This window comes from Haliotis rufescens, unplaced genomic scaffold (assembly GCF_023055435.1).
Source record: "Haliotis rufescens isolate VD_foot unplaced genomic scaffold, xgHalRufe1.0.p SCAF_9, whole genome shotgun sequence".
NCBI lineage: Eukaryota > Metazoa > Mollusca > Gastropoda > Lepetellida > Haliotidae > Haliotis > Haliotis rufescens.
This window is the reverse complement of record NW_025964383.1, coordinates 28,022,643-28,046,614: the sequence shown is the minus strand read 5'-3', so window position 1 is coordinate 28,046,614 and position 23,972 is coordinate 28,022,643. Positions and strand designations below refer to the sequence as shown.

The window sequence follows — 23,972 nt, the reverse complement described above, 5'->3', positions numbered from 1 at the left end:
TTGTACACATGTAACTGTGTCTTCGGTATATTTTAGATGCAAGACATATGTAAAATCAAAAAATATTTCTGAGGGATTATTTGACAAAGAACCCGAAATCATACGCGCATTCTGATTGGTTTGTGGTATTTTCGCACGTAACATTCATCGATAGGGGGAGGAGTCTTCTTGTAGGTTACGGAAAGGGGCGAGTTGTGACGAATGATCTTGAGTATTGCTGGCTGCAGCGTTAAACAACATTCATTCACACGCATCAAACCCTTTATTCTGTGTAAACCACACCTTGACGTTTGCACTCATAGACTTCTGTTTGATCATCACAGACGTTGATGGCACCATTACATGTCACTAAACGCTTGTTCTCATCTCGACCCTGAAACGCAATTGAAAAGGCATATTTACGTCAGTGCTTTTCAAATATTATGTTACTATGTTTTAAACTAGTATACATATATGCATAAATATGCATTACCAATTTCTTTTAAATAAAATGAAATACAACCATAATAATAATGCACCCTTACGTTACGACACAAAAGATGGAGTAAGTCCGGTATCATTCAACGTATCTTTTCATTTCTCTGTGATTGTAATCGTAGTATTTTTCTTGATTTTAACTCTTTGGCTAATCTTATCTTCGCCACTGGTCAGAGGGATGGTGTAAATCCTGCTAGGGTACCATGAAGGTAGCAGCAGTACCGTAAGTCCCCATGGTCCCTAGTATGGTGGCCTAACTTTGGTTGCTGGCGATCTACAGCCCGTATATTATATCATCTGTCATAATCTGATTATTTTATTGTTCTAAAACTAGTTTTAAAATTATAATCTGTGATATATTGCTAGATGTTGTACTGTCCTTCGACGACAGTGTTAATATATTATATAAATACACAACTTTCTCAAGTCACAATATGGCTGAAATAATGCCGATGTGACTTTAAATATTAACTCACTCACTCACTTACAGGATGGGGGTCGGTTGTTAAGTAATCGATCAACCATCAAGTCTAAAATCAGCACTTGAAATTCAATTTAATCCTTCAGGATGTCAGACGTTGTCAATCAGTATCCTGTGTGCACACCACGGACATCAATGCACGCCCTACGACGCCGTACAGATGTGAGACGTCTGATCACAAGAAATGGGATTTGACGCCATTCTATTCGGAGGGCTTGTGCTGACTGTTCATTGTTATAAGGGCGATCTGGGCGTGCTCAAATTTGTCAGTCAAGGTGATCCCACAAGTGTTCTGAAGGTAATAGGTCTTGTGATTGTGCTTGTCAAGGCAAGACGTTGTATGGGGCTTCGTGGTATCTTGCTGAAGGGCCCGGGGATTCTGTTGCCAGAACGGTAGTACAGGCTGGAGAGATTGGTCAATGTAAAGCTGTCCAGTGATGTTTTCTTCCAAAATCACCAGATCTGTCTTAACTTGGCTAATGCTGCCGCCTTGACTTGGCTACAGATGCCGCCATAAACAACGATGCCGCCACCTCCAAACGATTCGACATCTTTAGCGCAACAACATGTGTGAATACCTCGAATCTGCTCTCTCCTGTGAACACGGCTCTTTACCAGTTTATGTCCTACCAGTGTTCGAGCCCATCGATGTCGGTCTTCTGGTGTCAACGTTACGTTTCCCAATGGTCTGTAAGCTATCATATAGTACCGACACAGTCTTCTGGACACTGTCCAGTGACTGACATGGTGACTGGACCATTAGCCTGGTGACTGTCATTCGGCTACAGCCAAAATCCCTTGTGACGTGTACATGTGTTGCTCCTCGATGTATCATACCAAGGGCTTGTTCTCTCTGTTGCAGCGTTATTTGTCACTACCCACTTAAAACTGAATTTCCACTGATCGGGATACTATAGGACTTGCATTCCTCAGCAAATTGCTTAAAATTCAACCATTTGGGGATGTACACCAGAAATGGGCTTCACACATTGTACCCATGTCGGGAGTCGAACCCGGATCTTCGGCGTGACGAGCGAATGCTTTAACCACAAGGCTACCCGACCGCCCCCACTACTGAACGAACGATGTTACCAAGGATACGTTAGTTCACGAGCGGAGGTAGTTTAAACAGCGTCATGTGACGGCCCATTATGACGTAACTCAAAAAGTGTACTTCATCGCAGGATAAAGTACAGCACGCGCCTTTCATCACTCAGCTGTTTGTTTGTTGTTTCACGCCGCACTCAGCAATATTCCAGCTATCTGTAAATTATCGAGTCTGGACCAGACAATCCAGTGATTGACATCATGAGCATCGATCCACGCAACAGTGGGATATGATGATATGCATCAACCAGGTCAGCGAGCCTGACCACTCGATCTTGGTTTCTGTTGTGTTATATTATCAAACATACTATACATATCGTAGTAATCGCAAGTATGAATTTTGTAACCTATAATTGTACATACCATGAGACCCGTGAAGAGTCTCAAAAGCTCACATCTATCATAATCCATGCCCTACAGACCCGTGAAGATTCCGGGGTAGAATAGGTCTTCAGCAACCCATACTTGCCGTAAAAGGCGACTATGCTTGTCGTAAGAGGCGACTAACGGGATCGGGTGGTCAGGCTGGCTGACTTGGTTGATGCATGTCATCGATCCCAATTGCGTAGATCGATACTCAGGATGTCAATCACTGGATTGTCTGGTCCAGACTCGATTATTTTAAAGACCGCCGTCATATAGTTGCGGCGTTAAACAACAAACCAACAAACATACCATGACTTCAAAATGCCTTCTCACAGTGATTGAGAAAGAAGTATTAGCCACTGCGGTGATGCGGACGTCAAATCAGTGCCTTCAATCAGAGGTGGTTATTGTAATTTGAAACTTCTGATTAACAAATCAGAATCGATTATTTTCCAAATCCGTTGCAGAATAGATAGTGCTTTAAATAGCATTGGAAAGAACGGCCTCATTTTTTACAAATGCACGTGGCTAAACGTGGAGCAAAATAGTATTCTTCTCCCTTCAAATACCTCCTTCCATTGTCTCCTTGTGTTATCTTATAAAAGTGCTCCAATGAACGATGCGCCATTTAATAGGGTCTAATTCAACTACCCCTTCTGCCTTATCCATGTTTTGACTTCCATTTGCATGTGTTTGTGACAGGGGTCATTGGTGAGGCAAAATAAGCTCACCTTTTCCCGAACACCTGTTATCATCACTATTTGATAGTGATTCATAAACACATGCTCATGATTTAGTCGGAATCGCACAATCGACTCTGCTTTTTGCTGATTTCTTATGAAAATGGAAAGTGTTTTGTCCCTTTTAATAATATTATCATTAATAAAATCACATAATTGTTTCGTCTACACGAAAGTTTAACGCAGCCAAATGTTGTAGATCTGCTCAGCTTCGTCTTGGAACTTTGATTACGAAACTTTGAATAAATACAGCTCTGCGTATATCGACATATAGCAATACCCTTCTTCGCCCTTCCCCAAACTCGCACGACAACAATATTGTTGGATGTTTGACGCCATCAGGGGCGGATGCAGCTCTTTGAAAAGGGTGGGGTGGGGTGCACAGCTAAGATCTATTTATTGTCTTTGGCGGTAATTTATACAGAAATAAAGATTTTTTTCGAAATAAAAAGGGGGGGGGGGGAAGCGCAACCCCAAACCCCGCACCCCACCACCACCCCCACCCCCTCTGTATCCGCCCATTGCTATATTCATAATTACTGCAGCTATATGACGGCGGTCTCTAAATAATGGAGTTCAGACCAGTTCAGTGACTGACATCATGAGCCTCAAGCTGCGCAATTGGTATACGATGACATGCATCAACCAAGTCAGGGAGCTTGACCACCCGATCCATTTAGTCACCTCTTACGACAAGCATGGGTTGCTGGGAATCTATATTCTCACCCGGAGTCCCTACTGGTTGCCATGACAACAGCATATTCTCTCTGGATATGGCACTCGTTCTTAGGCTGGATCAGCTGTGGCACCACCAACCCCACAGGCACAGACAGGAACATCAAGACACCTGGGACAGAGAAGACTGAATGAATATTTACCATGTCACCATGACTTCGTTTTACATAATAAGTAGGGAGGGATGGTGGTGGCCTAGTCGTCTAAGGCGCCGCAATTTGCTGAGCAGAGTTGCGTCCCTTGGGCACGCCAGAAACCTATGATCGTGGGTTCGAATCCCAGTTCTCCCCGATCATGTTTCTGAGTTTATCAGCACTGTATTCGTGCTCGTTGTTGCCTTGCAGATTAACCTGCCATGCTGGTATACAACTGGAATGATATTACAAAGCGGCGTTCAAGCCCAACTCCATCACTCACTCACTCAATCACTCACTCACTCCATCACTCAATCAATCACTTACTCACTATATGATGCACATCCTTCATGTTTACCAATTCAGTAAAACCAACTAGATTAGGTAAGGTGGTTACACACTAAGGGCGAATAACTGATTTGAACCCAAGAACAACGGATTCTGGCACGCTTAAGGGACGCAACCATGCACAGCCAATTTCTGTATCTGAGACCTATATTTGAGACAAAGTACGAAACATTCTTTTGCAGCCTTGTTCCTAATTACGAGAGCAAATGCATTAGTATCGTCTTCTGAACTGATACACGCTAATTATGGGTTAACATGAACATTATGTTTGAGTGGCTGCTGCTACCGGTGGGGTGGGGTGGGGGGTGGGGGGTGTCGGGTGGGGCAGGACATGCTTACCCTTTTCGCGAACACCTGGTGTCATCAGTAATTTTCATGATCTATTCATATACGTGTATTTTGCCTTTTGCGCCCGATGGAATCTGTTTCGGCGGATAATCGAGACTGGTTATTCTCTGGCGTTGACGTTTTATATTTAAAGATAACAATCTGGTATAAACTGAGTCTCACCTGCCAGATACATGCTGCAGTCATATGATCCAGTTATATCCACAAACCAGCCTGAAAATGACAACGGCTGTTTGTACTACTGTAGTTCAATGATGTGACTTGGGTCTGCGCACTCTACGATGATTTATCTTACTTTTTTTATTATTTGTGATTTAACGCCCCAGTAATATAAAAGCAAAACTAGCTGAAAAAAAATCCTGTGCATCACTGACTATCATGGAAAATAATACGCAAACAAAGAACAATTTTACAGAAGAACAATATATCGATGTTATGAAACATGAAACAGTGTCAATACAGTCATGTCAGACTGAAAGAGGCGTGGGATCAATTGTTAGGTCACAAGTCACCATTAGCAGTGGCACACGCTTGACAACGGCGCCAGGGGCGGTCGGGTAGCCTTGTGGTTAAAGCGTTCGCTCGTCACGCCGAAGACCAGGGTTCGATTCCCGACATGGGTACAATGTGTGAAGCCCATTTCTGGTGTCTCCCGCCGTGGTATTGCTGGAATATTGCTAAAAGCGGCGTTAAACCATACTCACTCACTCACTAACAACGGCGCCTCATTGACGACACGCGATGTTTGAGGAAGGCGTGTGGGATGTCATGCCAATCTGGATCAAGGTCTGTCGCACCTACACCAACTTCCCGGGGGGTTTGGAACAGGGCGTAAACGACGTTCATTTCATCTCACACATGGTCAATGGGCGACAGATCTGGCGACACTGCAGGCCAAGGGAGTGTGGGATGTTCTGTTGTCCAATGAAGTCTGTCACCACACGTGCAACGTAAGGGTGAGTGAGTGAGTGAGTGAGTTGGGTTTTACGCCGCTTTTAACAGTATTCCAGTTATATCACTGCGTGTCAGCTTAATGTGGGAGGAAAGCCCGAAGGGATGCAGGTCTCTGACGTTTACCACTTCGGTGAAACCCACGAGCACGGGTACGGTGCTGACAAACCTAGAAACATAATCGGGGCGAACCGGGATTCAAACCCACAGTCATAGGTTTCTGGCGTGCCCAAGGGACGCAACTCTGCACAGCGAATCGCGGCGCCTTAGACGACTGGGCCACCCGTGCCCCCGCAACGTAAGGGCGTGCATAGTCCTGCTGTGAAGGGGTGTGATGCCTCCCCACATCCACCACCGAATGCTGAACGTTGAACAACACACGCGTGGCGTGACGTTCCATCCGACGTCGATAAACACGCTGACGGCCATCACTGCTTTCAAGATGAAACCTGGACTCATCTCTGAAGAGGACTGACCTCCAGTCCTGTGACCTGAACCTCAGATGTTGCTTGACCATGTTGTCTTGCAGCTCGATGACGTGGCAGTAAAATTATATATACCGCTGGACGCCGTGATCGGATGTCATAATCGGTGTACTAATCGGAAGTAAGCCAGGGTAGCTGTGGGCTGTCAAAGGTGCAGCTTGAAACAGATGTCTCAGGTGAACAAAACGGTCAGGATTATCTTGCTGATGTTATTCGTGGACATTCCAGAACGTGGTCGGTCGAAGGTGTTGCGAGTATGGTGGTACCGATCCAAAATTGACTTCACGGTGTTACGATTAACACAAAAACACCTTGCAAAATACTTTAAACAATTCCGGATCTAAGCATTCCAGTTGCACGGAACAGCTCATTTTTTCAGATAGGCGTAGTATAACGCTTACGATGCTTGGCTGTCAATAAAGTTGCTTTTCCTTGTTGAAACACTGGGTAATCATGACAAAGTGTTTGTAATGTGATTATCAAGCATGATTCTGAAAAAAATCATGGCAATTTATTTTCATTTGATTCTATGGTGCACAGGAATTTCTTTCCCTCTAGTATATATGACGGCGATCTGTAAATAATAGTGTGGACCAGACAATCTAGTGACTGACATCATCCGCATTATCCCATGCAATTGAGATACGATGCCATGCATCAACCAAGTCGCCGAGCCTGAAAACCCGATCCATTTAGTCGCCTCTTATAACAAGCATAGTCGCCTCTTACGACAAGCATAGCTGGGAACCTATATTGTTACTAGGAATCCCTACCATTTAATATTCCTGAATATTGGATCCTTTTCAGAAACACAATAATTGTTTTGCATTGTTTTGTGTTATGTTATTTTCAAAAGAAATTATTCATAGTACTTTCTCCATAAAGGAAACTAATATGTTTTTTACCAAACCCTGGTGATATACTTATTCATGCTTACCTGCTAAAGGTGGCGCCACAAGCAAGCCAAGCCCAGAACAGATCATGGTTACACCAAACGCTGTTGCAAGCCGCATCATGCCAACACATTCTAGTGTCAGGGCAGGGTTCAGGGCGTATGATCCACCCAGGTACGTTCCTATGAGAATTACAGCTATCAGTTGAGTGACGTATGTCTTCGCAAATAGTGGCATCAAACAGAATACTGTACCAGCAGTCATCAGAACTCCAAAATAAAGGATCCACACATTCTTCTCGCTGGCGTGAGCAAACGCCCCCAGCAGGATTCGCGACACAATGTTGGCTGGGCCGTTGACAGATAGAACCCAGGCGACATGTTGAGGTTTTGTACCATAAAATTCACAGAAAGCTGCCAAATGAATATTGAGTATACCACACGATGCGTTCACCATGATCTGATTCACGCAAAGCACAACAAAGGCCAGATTCCTGAAAATGTCTAATTGACTTTCAGTAGTGCTACGACTCTGGGTGACGGTTCCATTCTGCATAGGTTCACTGTCGTCTTCAAGAATTCTACTTTCATACCTACCGGGCTCACATGACGTTGCCCTTGAATGATTAGGGTCATCGTTTGTACATCCATTGATCAAGTGGCAGGAAGTGACCTCCTCTGAAATGCCTGCACGTCTATGTTTGCAAAACGCTGAGAGAACCCGTTCCTTTTTTCTTTCGTGTATAGGAAACATAAGTGCTCCAAACAAGGTTATATGAATACAGATTCCCGCCAAAATGACCAGACATTGTTGCCATGCAAAGTTGTCCAGTAGGTAGCGGAACAGTAATGGCGCGACCAGGAGTCCAGTGCCGGCGGCTGAGAGGGCAACACTTGTCACAAAAGTCCGTCTCTTGGCAAAGTAGTAGCTGACAATGACGACACAGGGCGTGTAACTTAATCCTAATCCAAGACCTGTGTACAAATAGCAAGTTATGAATGATTAGGCAAATCACAAATACCTAAAAATACATAACAACAACAATGGCAGAAGACTGCAGTGTTGGGGAGTCTTCACACTCTTCGAAAAGTTCTTGGTGACTTTGACAAGGCAGCGCTACCTGGGAGAAGTCCCATTCGCTGTCTGGGCTGCGTGTAGAGGGGGCAAGGGCCCTGAGCTGATGAGCCTAGCCAACCTGACTGTGCCAGGAGCACCCAAACCCTCTTTGCAGCATGAGGAGTGGTATTTACAGACCACCCTTGTGTAGCTGGATTATTATGTGGCGTTGTAGACAAACAAGCAAACAACCAGGACAGAACAGGCTCTCGTCGGTGTTCAAGTACAATATGATAATATGTAAAAAAAAGACTAACTATCAGACTGAGCGACGTTTCAACTTGATCAATTCTGCCTGCAGTCAATCACACTTCTTTCGTCTAAACGTATACGACAATACACAGGTATGGTTCATTCCCACCTGATACTAGTGTATAACGTAAAGTGTTGAGTCACTGTTAAAACTGATAAAAGCACTTGACATAAATAGATTACTTATCTGCAGTATTAAGAGACGTTTCTGTTAATGACATGCCATAAGAAAACGGCATACTATCTTAGGTTCATAATGACAAGCTTTGACTTTGAAGAGAGACCAAATCTTTAAGTCATGAACTGGTATATAAACCCTTAATTTATTTAGTCTCCTTTCACCGAGTCATGCACTTGAGTAGAACTTAAATACTTACCGGCAATAATTCCGAAGGACACAAAAAATAAACCCAGTGATGTTGCAAAACTACTTGCAACGAGACCCCCCGCAAGCAGCAGTCCGCCGAGCATCACGGACGTCCGACAGTCGAAGTAGAAAGTGATGACACTCGCAAGAGGACCTGGAAGTAAACACGGTCATCATCACAATCAGACAATGCTGTGTAACATGTTACAACGTTACGTTAATGATGACATTCTCATATAGAATATAGAGCCAAAAGAGTTTTGCCAGTGCAATGCTGGTAACCACAGCGGTGCATGAATGTGTACTAATATGCCATAATCTGCATCACGTCGACGCCGTATGACGGTGCACCGACTGATGTGGTTTCCGAGAGCCGTTGCTGCCGCCGACGTTGCCGTAAGGGACCTGTTGAGATGATAGATAGTCAAATGTGCGTTGCGACACATGTGGTACCTGTCCTTGGCCTCTCGTGTGTTCTTCCTGTTTCTCTGTAGTGTTGAAACAATGCAGAAATTGTTTGCCTTGAGTGAGTGAGTGAGTATGGTTTTACGCCGCTTTTAGCAATATTCCAGCAATATCACGGCGGGGGACACCAGAAATGGGCTTCACACATTGTACCCATGTCGGGAATCGAACCCGGGTCTTCGGCGTGACGAGCGAACGCTTTAACCACTAGGCTACCCGACCGCCCCTGTTTGCCTTGAACAACCAACCGTTCTTGTCGTTGCCCCCATTTGCGCCATATCATGCTCTTCTTATCTCTTTTCAGCCTGGTAATGTTACAGTGGCTGAGCCGTAATTTTTTTTTTTTCTTTCTTTCTGCCTCTCAGTTTAGTTGAAACGCGGATGCTAGGTCTCTCAATCATGTCATACATAAACACGGGGATGGTTCAGTACACCCAGAAGCAGACCTTTCTTGCCAATGTTTGTTTGTTTGTTTGTTTGTTGTTTAACGCCGCACTCAGCACTATTTCAGCTATATGACGGCGGTCTGTAAATAATCGAGTCTGGAGCAGACAATCCAGTTATTGACATCATGAGCATCGATCCACGCAATTGGGATACGATGACATGTCAGCGAGTTTGACCACCCGATCCCGTTAGTCGCCTCTTACGACAAGCATAGTCGCCTTTTACAGCAAGCATGGGTTGCTGAAGACCTATTCTACCCCGGATCTTCACGGGTCTTCTTGCTAATGACCATTTCAATGACCTTCATATATGAAGGTCGCTTAAAACTTCACCAATGGAATGTGGCGCCATAAAGATCAACTTTCATCTACTAATGTGAACACGCCCTGGGTTATCAACAACATAATACATGACACTGAATGGGGGTTTTAATCTCAGTTAATAGTAGTTTAACATTCTCCATACTTCTCCATTACATAAGCATATAAACCAAATAAAATGTCCCTTGGTGTCCGTACCGTTAATTAACAACGAAATAACCTACCACTGATATACTATTGTCACCACTGGTCTTACATAAGTATTCAAATTTTCAAAATTTTCAAATTCATTTTCGTTGTTCCTGATGTGAGTCAATGGTATGTCGGACCAAGGCTCGATTATTTACGGGCGGCCGTCATGAAACTGGCATGTTGCTGTGATAAACACGAAACACACCACCAACTGTAAAAGTCTTCATAATCCTGGTTATTACAAAAACAAATGGTTGAAGAAACAACAGCTGCAACCTCTCCCAAAATACCGCAAAATAGGCTTTACCTGCGAAAAACATGAGTGAACCATACACTGACGTGACCCAGGCTGTAAGGCCAACACTCTCCTGGAAGTGCTCCAACAGAACCACCTGGAACATCCCTCCCATGTAACACACTCCCGACAGCAGGAATCCGTTCATATAGGCCGCCACCAGGACCACCCACGCCCAGCCTTCGTCCACGTCCTTCTTCGTCATCACGTCAACCGTGTCGACCTAGATGTCACCTGTGAAAAATATTGTAGCACTTATGACGCTCCTAATCTTCAGTATGTTTTAAAGGTTTTGCCAGTATCAAGCTATGTGACATTGGGAACCAATTCGGCCATGTACACCTTCAGAATCACAGTTGAGAAATGAAAAAATAATAAAATAAATGCTACTAAAGTTGTGAAACTTGAACAATATGTACATACACGGCATGTTGTGATACACGTAGTGTTTAACCGAACAATCCCTTAGGTACATACTATGAGGCATACAATCTACGTCATGATTCCTCATGCGAAATACCACATGTGGTGACAGATAGGACACAAAGATTGCAACTAAAAACACATGCTCTATTCTGCGCACTCAGCATTATTCTACCTATGTGACGGCGGTTTATAAATAATCAAGTCTTGACCAGAAAATACAATGATTGACATAATGTGTAATGATCCAGGCTGTCTTGTTACAATAACAACACGCTATCAACCAAGTCATCGACTGATTCTGATTCCGATCCATTTACAGGCTTCTTGCCATCAGCATAGGTTGCTCAAAACCCATATTCTTACCCGGAATTCCCATTGTCTACCAAGGGTTCTCACCAATAACGAATGAATGGAGTAGAATTTAGCTGGAATGTTAATGGACAACGTCACATTAGTTAAGCCTGATATGTCTTCTTAAAACACCAGATATGTGTAGCTCACCTGGTCTGAACTATTTACATTTTCGACTTCTTCGAAATGGCTTGATGGATTCAGCTTAACTTTTGTGTGGATGCTTGTTACTATAAGGAGATTCACGCAAACGCCAGAAACAAGGGACAGTGTCTCTAATCAGCAATATTGTAATATGTATAAAAATTGTGTCATCTGCCTTAAATATCTTCTCAGATCTTTTGTTTGTTCCCACCAATGACGACGCTCAAGTTGTTCAAGAGGTTCGTATCATGGCGGCCATATTGAAACAAATATTGGTGGCCATTTGTGTTCAAAATGTAATAAAAAACTAGAAGCGGGGCTCAAAACATGTAAACTTAAACTTGGAAATTAATAAAGCACCACCAAAATCAATATGACAGAGAATCAAACGTTTTGAAATTGGGCAAGTTGTGTCGATATGTTAGATATTTCCTCACAGCATATTGAGATGGCGTACGTCTCAACCTTAATAGTCCTTAAAGTAGGGTCAGAATAATGTAGATCAAGATGAGGTAGAGTAACGTGAGGGTTCCAAAGTTTATTACAGGAGCAGAGTGGTGTGGATACATAATTCATTCAAACTGATAAGTTTACAGTGATAGCAATACATGTATATATACTCTGCAAAGAAAGAAACACAAAATAAGTAAAAGAGTACATATCTGACGGAGTGTTGCCGACATCCATACAAAGAAAATGTTAAATTCAATTGATCATTTCTGCATGGATTGGGAGTGATTTGTGTGAAAAAAATGAGGTGATGTAGTCATTTGGTGAAAAGATGGTAAAATCGCAAAAACGCAACCACGTGAGAGCTTGGTGCCGAAACACACCATCGTAACATACACGTGCAACATAACTTGTTGGGCTATAAAAACGTTGGGTTTTCATTTGCATGCCACCACAATCTTACAGCAGGTGAACAGCGAAAACATCCACGACTGACGGAAGCCCAACGCAACAACACCATCGACCGACTGCAAACAGTAGAATCATCTTCAGTTGTAGCCAGGTTTTGCGCGCAGCACCACGCACCATTACAACCGTGCAACCGTTATCAATCACAAGGGACAACACGGGACCTTCCCCGATTCGGTCCCAGATTCATACGGCTACGTCACTTACGTGAAAGAACCACTACGGCCACCTCTACAACTACGGCAATACCACGATTGCGAATAATATCCGCCCAGGCAGAGAGGAACCGTTTACACGCTGGAGGTATTCGCGCAAGACGATCAGTTTGTGATCAGGTTGCGACGTCAATGGAGTCATGGTCATAGTGTACAGCCATAACCGCCATAATGACACATTTGGTTTTGTGAAGAGTCACATTTCATGCTTTGCCGTGCGGATGGTAGACGCCATGTTTAATGACGTCGCGGGGAACGATATGCACGAAACTGCATACAGGAAGAGGACAGATTTGGTCGTGGCAGTGTGACGATGTGGGCAGAATTCTCCTACATTGATAGAACAGACTTGGTGCAAGTTCTGGAAAATGTGACGGTACAATGTCACACGGATGAGATTCTTCGGCTACATTTCCTTCCGCTTATGCAACAAGCGAAAGTAAACTTTCAACAAGATGACGCCCAACCTCCCACGGCAAGACGGAAAACAGCCCTTTTCAGGAATCACAACGTCCAGGTCCTGCCATTTCCCCCCGGATCTCAGATTTAAACCCAATCGAACATTTATGGAATGTACTGTATCAACGACTGCGAACACGTCAGCAACGACCACAGAACCTCCCACAGTTGGCACAATGCAGGCAGAGTGGGTGAACATTCCCCAGGCCACAATTCTGGGTCAGTTTTTGACTCTAATGATAACCATACAAGATATTAAGAACAGATGGCCTTCACCTTGAAAATCTACTGTTCCATGTGTGCCATATGGACCCTGGGTCAATGACAATGTGTGCCAATATTGAACAATCGATTACCATCTGTTTATTATTTATATTCCTTCTGCATTTCTATTCTCTTTTGGTAGAATATATACTGAACCGCAAAAGAAACGTCACCCCAAGTAACATTGCATGAAAAGATGTCATTTAAATATCTGGGTAATTTTTGTTTCTAATTCTAATTTTTGTTTTTGAGTCTAAAATTCAACATAACCTCGCCGGGAAAAATGAAACTTAATGATAAAAAACAATACAAATGACAATAAAACTGATCACCCAAACGCATCACGGCAACGGCCATGGTAACATGATGCACGTGTGTTCCCTGCAAATTGAAATGCACATGCGTTCCCCCATTTCTTGCCCTATAAAAATCCACCCAGATCGGATAACATTCATTCGTTATTGAATTGCTACCACATGCCAAGATTGACAAGAAAGCAGCGACACCAAGCCCTTGGACGATTGCAAGCTGGACAAAGCGCCCGGCAAGTAGCCAGTGCATTTCAAGTCCACGTAAGGACCATATGCAGGCTCCAGCAACGGTACCAGACCACCAACACTGCAGATGACCGACCACGAAGTCGAAGACCAAGGATCACGACCCGACGTAAGGATCGTCAGATTGTGCGACAGTATCTTCAAGATCGCTTTGTTACTGCTGCGGAAAATGCTCGACAGACCATGGGGACACACCAGCGACACATGAGTGCGGACACCGTGCGTCGACGATTGACGAACAGACACATCCACTGTCACAGATCACACCGAGGACCCATTCTGACACCATCGCCGGGACCGTCTTCAGTGGGCAACGTAGCACCAGCATTGGCGCCACCAGCAGTGGAGAAAAGTCCTCTTCTTGAAGAGAGCCGTTACTGTATCTCAACAGCAGTTGGCGACGCCGTGGGGAACGTTATTCGGATGCTTGTGTTGTTGAGAGACTCGTGGGGTGGTCCGAGCATCGTGGTGTGGGGTGGAAGTGGTCTTGCACAGAGGGTCGGCCTTGTGGTCTTCCAGAACATCGGTCCAGGGAGAGGCAATGGTGTCACAGCAGCTCTGTACATTGATCAAGTCTTGAGACCACACGCCAACCTCATTTGGCACGTCGCCGCAACCACGAGTTTCAGAATGATAACGCCTGTGCCAACACTGCGAGAGCAACAAGAGACTTCCTCCAGCAGAATGACATCAGAACCATGCAGTGGTCTGCCTCCAGTCCCGATTTAATTCCCATTGAGTACCTGTGGGGCGAGATCCAAAGACGGCTGAATGACGTCTGACCAAGGCTGACAACTGCAGCTGAACTGCATCAGGCGTTCCTCAGAGTGTGGGCTCAAGTGCCTATGGCCTTCATCAACCGCCTCATCCATTCCATGTATCGACGTTGCACGGCAATCATCAATGCACATGGAGGACACACGAGATACTGACTTGTGATGCCATTTTCTCAGGGACTAGTGTTGTGTTTCACTTTAAGAACATTTGACACTTTAATTTCAACCTTGATGATCAGTTTCATCTTTTTGATATGTCTCAAAGTGTTTGGACAAATAAGGTTCCTCATATATCTGTCCATGGTGACGTTTCTTTTGCGTTCAGTATATGTAATACAGTAAAGTACGGTTATAACGAACTCAAAGGGACACCTAATTTGAGTTCGTTATAACCGTAGTTCGTTATAAGCATATATACAGCATAACTACAGCAAATAGTCGGGCCAAAAAGGTAAGTTCGTTATATCCGTTAGTTCGTTATAAGCGTGTTCGTTATAACCGTAGTTTACTGTACATATAATAGATGATAAGTTGTAAACAAACGGGATACTTACATTATTACAAAAAACAATTGTTATAAATAAGTACATCAGTTTAGGTAACTAAATTTGAACATGACTATATAGATTTCATACAAAATCGAAATACAAGCATTGCCAATGCCAGCTTAACATATTTCATATTAGTGATACCTTATTTTAGAATGACTACGGTATTCACGTTACTGAATACCGTGCTTCCCTAATGACAGGTCATTAAATAGCTTTGATCATACAACTCACAATATGATTTAGACAGCTCTGCCTTGCTTTTATATTACTGTGGTAGAACGCACAAATGGCTGTGTTTGATCAAACTGTATGTTTTAGTTTGTTAATGGCTAACATTGAACTGGCATATAGTTTCTTTTCATGTGATTAAAACTGTGACTGAACTGAACTGAACTTTATTTACACTCAGGCCGATATCAGCGGCATCAGAGGTACAACATTACATGATAAATATACATATAAACATAGAATATATACAAAAACATCTTGGCCGAGCATGCATGCATATTTATACAGATTTACTGGGGTAGCAATATATGTGTAATTCAAACAAGAGGGAGGGTTACTTGATAGGTTTAAACAATGACATGATGATTTTATAGAATTTGGACAGTTTTCTCGATGTTCCTTATCGTGAATTATTGAAAAGTAAATTCGTTTTATGCATATTGTGTTTAATGTAGTAGAATATGTGTAAAAATTGTTTTCTTTCGTTTTTTTAAGATGGACAAATAAACAAATAATGGAATTCATCACCTATGTCAGATAAGTTGCAAAGCTGGCATTTCCTTTCGGTTAAAGGTATATTTCTCCATCTCCCAGTTTCAATAGGTAGATTATGATTACAAGTTCTTAACTTAAGTAAGACTCGCCAAGCGCTTTCCCGCAGTACGTTTAAATAATATCAAACATTTAGACAATCATTAATTATGATACTATATATTGTGTCATTGTGACACATAGTGCCCACTCTAGCGGCAAAACAGGCTAGGCCTTTGTGATGAGTTTGCATGACGCAATGCTATTTCAAAATTGTGCTACAATTGAACGATGGAAAATAGACCAATTATGTTATGCATAATGACATACATAAAAAATTATGATAAAATAATAGCCCAATTATGTTATGCATAATGACATATAAAAAATTTCTGATAAAATAATAGCCCAATTATGTTATATATAATGACATAAAAATGAAAAAGTAAAATTCAATAAAATATTAGAACAAATGGCGCACGATAACAATACCATTGCAATTGCCACTGTCAAGGTGCTTGCTGTTTCACAATACAGCACGTGAAGCACAACACCCATGAAATGTCTGAGCACACATTATTGGTCGTGAACATTGCAGGTACACGTTTCTCAACACAGACTGCAAGCTCATTTCAAAGCATTATCATGGCACGTCGTAGATTGTCTGAAGAGTTAAGATGGCAGGTTGTTGGAATGAAGATGCGGGAACTTTTGTAGGGTTGCTGGACGTCAACGTGGACGCCACCAAACTGTAATAACTCAAGATTAGAGCGAACTACCGAACAACAAATAAAATAAAGGACGGGCCTAGCCCAGGTTTGCCTCGCAAGACAAACAGTAGAGAAGATGCAGCATTATTAAGCCTCGTCAGGCGACGTCCATTTAACAACAGTTATAAGGGCACAGTGGATTTCAGCAACAACTATCAGAAATCGTCTGAAAATTTGACAACAGATATATGGGCACAGTGGATTTCAGCAACAACTATCAGAAATCGTCTGAAAATTTGACAACAGTTATATGGGCACAGTGGATTTCAGCAACAACTATCAGAAATCGTCTGAAAATTTGACAACAGTTATATGGGCACAGTGGATTTCAGCAACAACTATCAGAAATCGTCTGAAAATTTGACAACAGTTATATGGGCACAGTGGATTTCAGCAACAACTATCAGAAATCGTCTGAAAATTTGACAACAATTATATGGGCACAGTGGATTTCAGCAACAACTATCAGAAATCGTCTGAAAATTTGACAACAATTATATGGGCACAGTGGATTTCAGCAACAACTATCAGAAATCGTCTGAAAATTTGACAACAATTATATGGGCACAGTGGATTTCAGCAACAACTATCAGAAATCGTCTGAAAATTTGACAACAGTTATAAGGGCACAGTGGATTTCAGCAAAAAACCATAAGAAATCGTCTGAAAACAGCTTGAGCCAAAGCCAGAAGACATCAAACATCTTTGGTAGGGTCTATTCAACACCTGAACGGTAATGCTGAATCACAGCGGAGAGTCCATTTTTCTTATGAAAGTCGCTTTCTGTTACACATGGTAGAGGGCTGTACTCGTGTCTGGAGGCTGTACACAACTTTATAGAGAAGTATCCAATGGTAGGGGATATGGAATGGTATGGGGTTGTTTTTCGTTCAATTGTAAAGTTCTTTTTATTTTAAATACTTTAATTTCAATTCAGTAGACATATATCTGTAACATAGGTACATGAGCTATATAAGTGTAGCACTTTATAGGATCTTGAAACATTATCAAGATATGGGTGATTTATAGATATTGGATTTACTGATAATATTATAATAAGAAGGCTGATCATTCTTTCCATTTTCTGTCAAATCTATTAATAATACTATTTTTCATTGCAATATTTCTTTCTATTTTACATAAATCATTCAATGTTTTTTATGAAGAAAGGAATGTATAATGAAGTTTTTTTAATGCTTGACTGTTGAATGTAGTTTTGGGCAAGAAGAATTATATGTTTGAAAGAGAGTTTTTGTTGCAGCAAAATAATTTATCTAGACTGATAATATGAACATCATATACAAGTTTCTAGTTTCGGTAAACTTCCATTTTTTACCAAAATTCCTTTTCAAAAACACATTATACATATTCATGGTATAGGTTTTCAGATTCGGTGATTCAAAAAGAGCATACATCATCATTAATTAACTTTATTTTCAGTAATTCCTTTTTGGTATATATAGTTCTTTTTATGAATCTGTACTGGAAATATATTTGTTTAAAATCATTGGTACACATTTTACAGTTAGTGAAAACATTATTCCACAATATGCTTTGATTAAGTTCATTTTCCCATTTTTCACACAGGAGGAAGGTCTAGTTAAAGTTTTGAGTTTATCATAAAATATTCTGGAGCCCTTTCTTCTTAACATCAAGTCTCTCAAAATATTATTTATGTATAAATCAGCCGTGATACAAAATCTGCCCTTTTTTACTTTTCCCATGATTTAGGATTATTTAGCATTACTCTTTTGTAATCAAGTAAAGTATCTATAATTTGAATTTGTCACGAATTCTTCAAACGTTACAAATATGTTGTTGCTACATAAATCATTTAAACTATGACTTCCCTTATCAAACCAATGTTTTAAAATGACATTTTATTTAAATTGTTGAATGAACCTCTGATAAAATCGCAATATTTTGTTTGTTAACTTTATGTAATATTTACCCAAAAATATTCAATATATCCATCCAAACGGGATTTTTGAAAGTAATAAACTATATAATTGAAATATCTTTAATGCTGACAAAGTCGGTTTATGTAAACTTCTTAAAAATGATAATTTCAATGAATAAAAAATTCATGTAGTGAAAATACTTCATTGTAGACTTCTCCCACTATCCGAATTGAAGTTAATATTTTTCTTTTCTTGTTGATTTTTATGCTTCTGAAATTGGGGATTATAATTGTATAATGAAGAATGTTTAGCTAAAGTTTCACCCCACTTATTTGCAACGTCAAATTATCAGTAAGTACACCGCGGTCATCTTTAAGATGATGAACACCAGAATTTGAACCGTCCCTTTGATTTTTCGTATCATGAATTAATCGTTGATACAATGTTCTTCTAAGAAAATCAGTATTTTCTGCCTTCATGGTTTACGAATGTGTGGGTTAGCAGTTGACGTTGGAATAGTCACACCAGCAATGTTATTCAGTTTGTCCGTGAACAACTGAGTAGGGTCAGAGACATTGATAGAAATGTCAGATTTCAATTTGACAGTACAAAGTGTTCGAAATAATGGTCAGTTGGCCTTATTAAAATTCCACCTTGTCACTTGTGTATCATCAGTCGGGTTAATAGCTGAAAGTATTGTGGGGATAATGGTTACTTCCACATAGTTTATCGTGGACTGACCATATACATTTGGATCTGTGAGTGACAGATCAAGTGAAGAATATGTTCCAGTAGCGGGATGTATGTGTCTGATCCATCATGAAATATGCACAAATTGTTATTTGAAATGAAGTCTTCAAGGATTTTCCCATTGTTGTATGCTCAGTTAGGTCACCCAATGTGATACAGGGTTTGGGGAGCTGGTCTTATCTATCCTGAAGATCAGACTGCTGAAGAGGAGACGATGGGGGAAATGTACAAGGAGCAAAGTGTGAAGGTTACGTGTATAGACAGACGGACATCAACAGCTTGAAGGCTGCATTTAAGAGGGACAGGGCTATGGATGACACCCTGCCTCACTGAAATGGACGCGCCACATGTGGCTTTGTCCGAATTATATGAATTGTAATGACGGAAATCAAATTTATCTGTATCTTGTAAACTAAAAGCTGATAGATCATAAAAAATGTTCCTAAATCCTCTTCAGTTCCATTGCATTAAATTTTTTAGCTATGCTCAAAGAGGTTCAGACGGGGAACGTGAGTGAGTGGAGGGGACATTCCCATGCTCTGGGAGGGAAGGAGTGACCTCCATATCCAATGGTTCAAATGGATTATGAACCACTGCAGGGCTCACAACAGGAGAAGGCTCATCCAAGTGCTCGAGTACCCTGGCCTTTCTCCTCATTTGCTTTTTAGCTTTTTCGATTTCCTGCATGATTTCTAGTTAGATGGTTGAATTTGTTAAAATTGCAGGTTCTTTGTCTGAGATGAAGATTTCATTGTTAATGGCTTATCTGGAAACATTTGCGGTGCCTCATCAATTAGGAAATGGCCCTTGTTTATCCAAGAGATCTCAGTTTGTCAGTGAGTGGATGACAAAGTGATTTTTGGTACCTCGATTAAAAAACAGACAGCAATATGCTTATTTGTTGGAAGGTGTCTGGGATGGTACAGGAAGCTTTCTTGCATCAGAATACAAGATGTTGTTTGAATGTTTTGTTTTTAATATTTTTATTCAAGATCGAAAAATGGGCAAGATTTGGACGAAGACAAATGCTCCCCGCTGCAGTTGGCACACTTGATCTCATTTGTGCATTCTGTACCCTCATAAGGACCACTGGTAGGAAAGCATCATGTCTTAGCAGAGCACGATTTGGCTCCGTGACGAAACTTCTGACACTTGAAACACGGGAGTGGATTTGGAAAATAAACCTCCACTCTGATGTTAAAGAAGCTAGCGTTAATTGATGTTGGAACAGTAGACATTGAAAAAGTGAAAAGATACGTTTGAGTTTTAGTAATATTGCCGTGACACCCTGATGTTTTAGTTCAGTTGCAATCTCTTCTGCTGTCATTTCTGAAAGACAACATGCTCGATCTCTCACGATACCTCTACTAGAATTCAGTGTGTTGTGCACTGAGACAGCAACCTGTGTATTAGCAAACAGCTGGAGACCCAGCAAATTGACAGATTGCCGTCTCCGTGCACATTCCATGAGGGTGGAACCAGAACGAAGACAGGTCATGTTCTTCACTTCGACACACATACTTCGGATGTCCTTTGACATGGCAAACGGATTCAGCTTCAGAGGAGTATCATCGAACAATGAGATAACAATGAATCATGGCCAAGAATCTGCAACAATAGGCGATACCTTGTCGTTAGATGAAACGGAATCGACATGCCGACGTTTGTTAGTTTTGTAAGAACCATGAGATTTATTGTGAGGCATGATGTAATTGAAAGCAATCTACAACACCAGGGTTACAAGGGTGTTATACTATTATTGACAAACAGAATTTAAAGTCAGGCTGGTTCGGCAGTAGTTGTAGACCGTACCCTGGTCAGCGGAAGTGACTCTGTGCAGGGGCCCTAGAAAGCAAGGATGACGTTTCCTGTTCCCGTTCCTGTTTCACGTTTCCGTTCCTGTTTTTTCATTATCTTCCTCCAAACGCCCTTTTCAGGGCCACCCATCTCTTCCGAAAGATCGCTTTCATCCTTGCTTTGACTACCCTACACCTCCACCACCACCCATCAAACCAAAACAAAGAACCCTCCTCCTTCCTCCTCTCGCCTTCAACCTCCTGCTTTCCCGCCTTCCTCCTTCCCGCCCCCCCCCCCCTCCTTCCCGCCTCTCCCCCCTCTCCTTCCCGCCCTCCCGCCGCCGCCATCTCGGTATTAAAAACCTTGATATACAAGGCTACGGCCACCACGCCATTCACAGATGCATTTGTCTATTTACAATGAAGTTGTTCAGCGTTCCCAGTATGTATATGCTATCTCACTGATTACTTGTTAACTGGGCATGAATACATTTTAATATTCATATTATTATAGTTATTCAAATTGTAAATAAAAGCTACACTTTCTCGAAAGATGTATTGTCTGTGGGTAAGTTTAAATGTCAAGTCACATCAGCATTTTTTCAGTTTTATTGCGGCGAAATAATTGCCAGGTTTTTGGACTACATGTTACATTTCTTATACAAGTGCTTGACTGCCTCAGCAGTTCATGAGATCAATTAGACTTTTGATTGTGTAAACAAATCAGTCAAGTTTGCAACAATAGATGAATAAGTTGATAAATTTGGACCGCAGTTAACGCTTAACAACTTAAGACACAGAGACAGAGAGTCGATATATAACAAAAGTTATGGTCCTGTTAAGACGATTGACAGTTAGAACGTTGGAGTAAAAAATGACCAAAAATTGAAGGGTCAATCGCTTTTGACATGTTTAAACTTACTTTAAGGCACACGACAAGTCAAACCTGGCCGCCCTTATTATGTTTTTATGTTTGACAGCAACTATGCTCGTGGATTTCAGAGATAGATATGATGTTTTGCATTGATGTTATTACAATAAGCGAAAATGTCTTTTAAGTCACAGTTTGTTTAATAGTACAAAATAAGTGTGTTAAAAATATATCAACGATTTCTTTCATTGAACACAATATTTGAACTGTATTGCCGTAAATAATCTAGTAACTTAAACATGTATGTATGATCTTCATATGCCACGGTCTATGGCCAGAAAAGCAAATAAAGTTGTGTCTTATGACCTCTATTATCCCTGCTGACGCTATCATAATGTTCTATTTCAGTCTGCCACACCAAGCGTGAATAAGCGTTTTGCATGTGTTGATAAACCACACTGACGCATATACATTTTTCTAGATATGAAACTTTCTAGTTAAATGTGGATACACTGGGCACACATGCATAACAAAACCCCGTGACCGATGAATTGGTGCCTTGATGTGCAACAAGAAAGAATCTTGTTTATTTCCAGGCCATCCTGATCATCGTTTACTACTACTACATGCATGGTTAGAGGCAAGATCAAAGGCGCCGCCCAGCATTTATTAGGCAACAAACAGGGTTATAAGTTTCGCTTTGAACCACTAGCAATATTTTAGCAATATTTTAGCAATATCTCCACGGAGGACGCGAGAGATGGGCTTCACACATTGTACCCTTGTTGGGAATCGAATCCAGGTCTTCGATGTGACGAGCGAAAGCTTTAACCACTAGGCTACACCGACTTGCCCATTCAGTTGAAAGAACGGCAGTACGAGAAGAAGCACACAGACCTTACAACTGAAACACAAATGGGATCTAACGTTAATGTGACTCTTACCTGTCGTTCGGGTTAGGGAATGAAGCTGTGACTTGATAACAGAGTGACACATCGACAACTGCGCTATTTACCGTGACTGGAATATATTGATATTCATGTAGTTGATATACACATATTTCGAATATGTACATAATTTCCAGAGAACATCCTTTGGCAATATATAGTGTTATTCCCAGCACACAATTCCTGGTTATTAATATTCATGTCAGTGTTAATATACATATATTGCACATGATTCCGGAGAATTCATTATCCATTATGATTGCCTAGCATTGCACGAGTACTGTATACTGTCACGAATGTTTTTAGACTGTACATGAAGTTTCAAGTGCAAAATCAGCAAACATTGTAAACATTTGTCTAACATGTCAAAACGATTTAAAACATCATGGAGAAGCACAGTTGAAAAGTTGCCTGTCAGTTCAATGTAGACAAAATCCCGTTATCAACCATCCCTAGAAAGGCAAGAATACAAAAATGCATTGATATTCTCATACAAGATGATCAACAGAAATGGAAAATTGACATTTGAGATGATAGATATACCATAAATAGTAATAAGGTAAGAGCATAAGGCTTTTTAAATCAGACTTGACTGTTGAAAATTATGTTGTAAGCTTAGATATAAGGACCAACGCTGTGTTTTAGCTTTGTTCCCAGTCCTTGCTATAGAAATTGGGTGCTATTCTCAACCACCAACCCTACAATGAGATAGAATTTGTAAATACTGTTTAATACTTTAAATATCCGCATTGTTGAAGATGAAAACCACTTTCTTATATGTTGTCCTTTTTTTGGGGGGTACGGGTGGCCCAGTCGTCTGAGGCGCCGCGATTCGCTGTGCAGAGTTGCGTCCCTTGGGCACGCCAGAAACCTATGATTGTGGGTTCGAATCCCGGTTCGCGCCGATTATATTTCTAGGTTTGTCAGCACCATACCCGTGCTCGTGGGTTTCACCGAAGTGGTAAACGTCTGAGACCTGCATCACTTCAGGCTTTCCT

The 23,972-nt window shown here is 41.5% G+C and overlaps 1 protein-coding gene across 1 annotated transcript; it reads right to left on the bottom strand.

Moving 5' to 3' along the window:
- Positions 1 to 98: 98 nt before the first annotated feature.
- LOC124130959 (monocarboxylate transporter 14-like) lies at positions 99 to 11,035 on the bottom strand. The gene is made up of 7 exons (XM_046494015.2): positions 10,943 to 11,035; positions 10,532 to 10,753; positions 8,811 to 8,954; positions 7,110 to 8,039; positions 4,899 to 4,949; positions 3,898 to 4,018; positions 99 to 373 (listed from the first exon to the last, which is right to left on the bottom strand). Exons 2-7 carry the CDS (start codon positions 10,722 to 10,724, stop codon positions 349 to 351), a joined length of 1,464 nt encoding a protein of 487 aa, XP_046349971.2. The 5' UTR covers positions 10,725 to 10,753; positions 10,943 to 11,035; the 3' UTR covers positions 99 to 348.
- Positions 11,036 to 23,972: the final 12,937 nt, after the last annotated feature.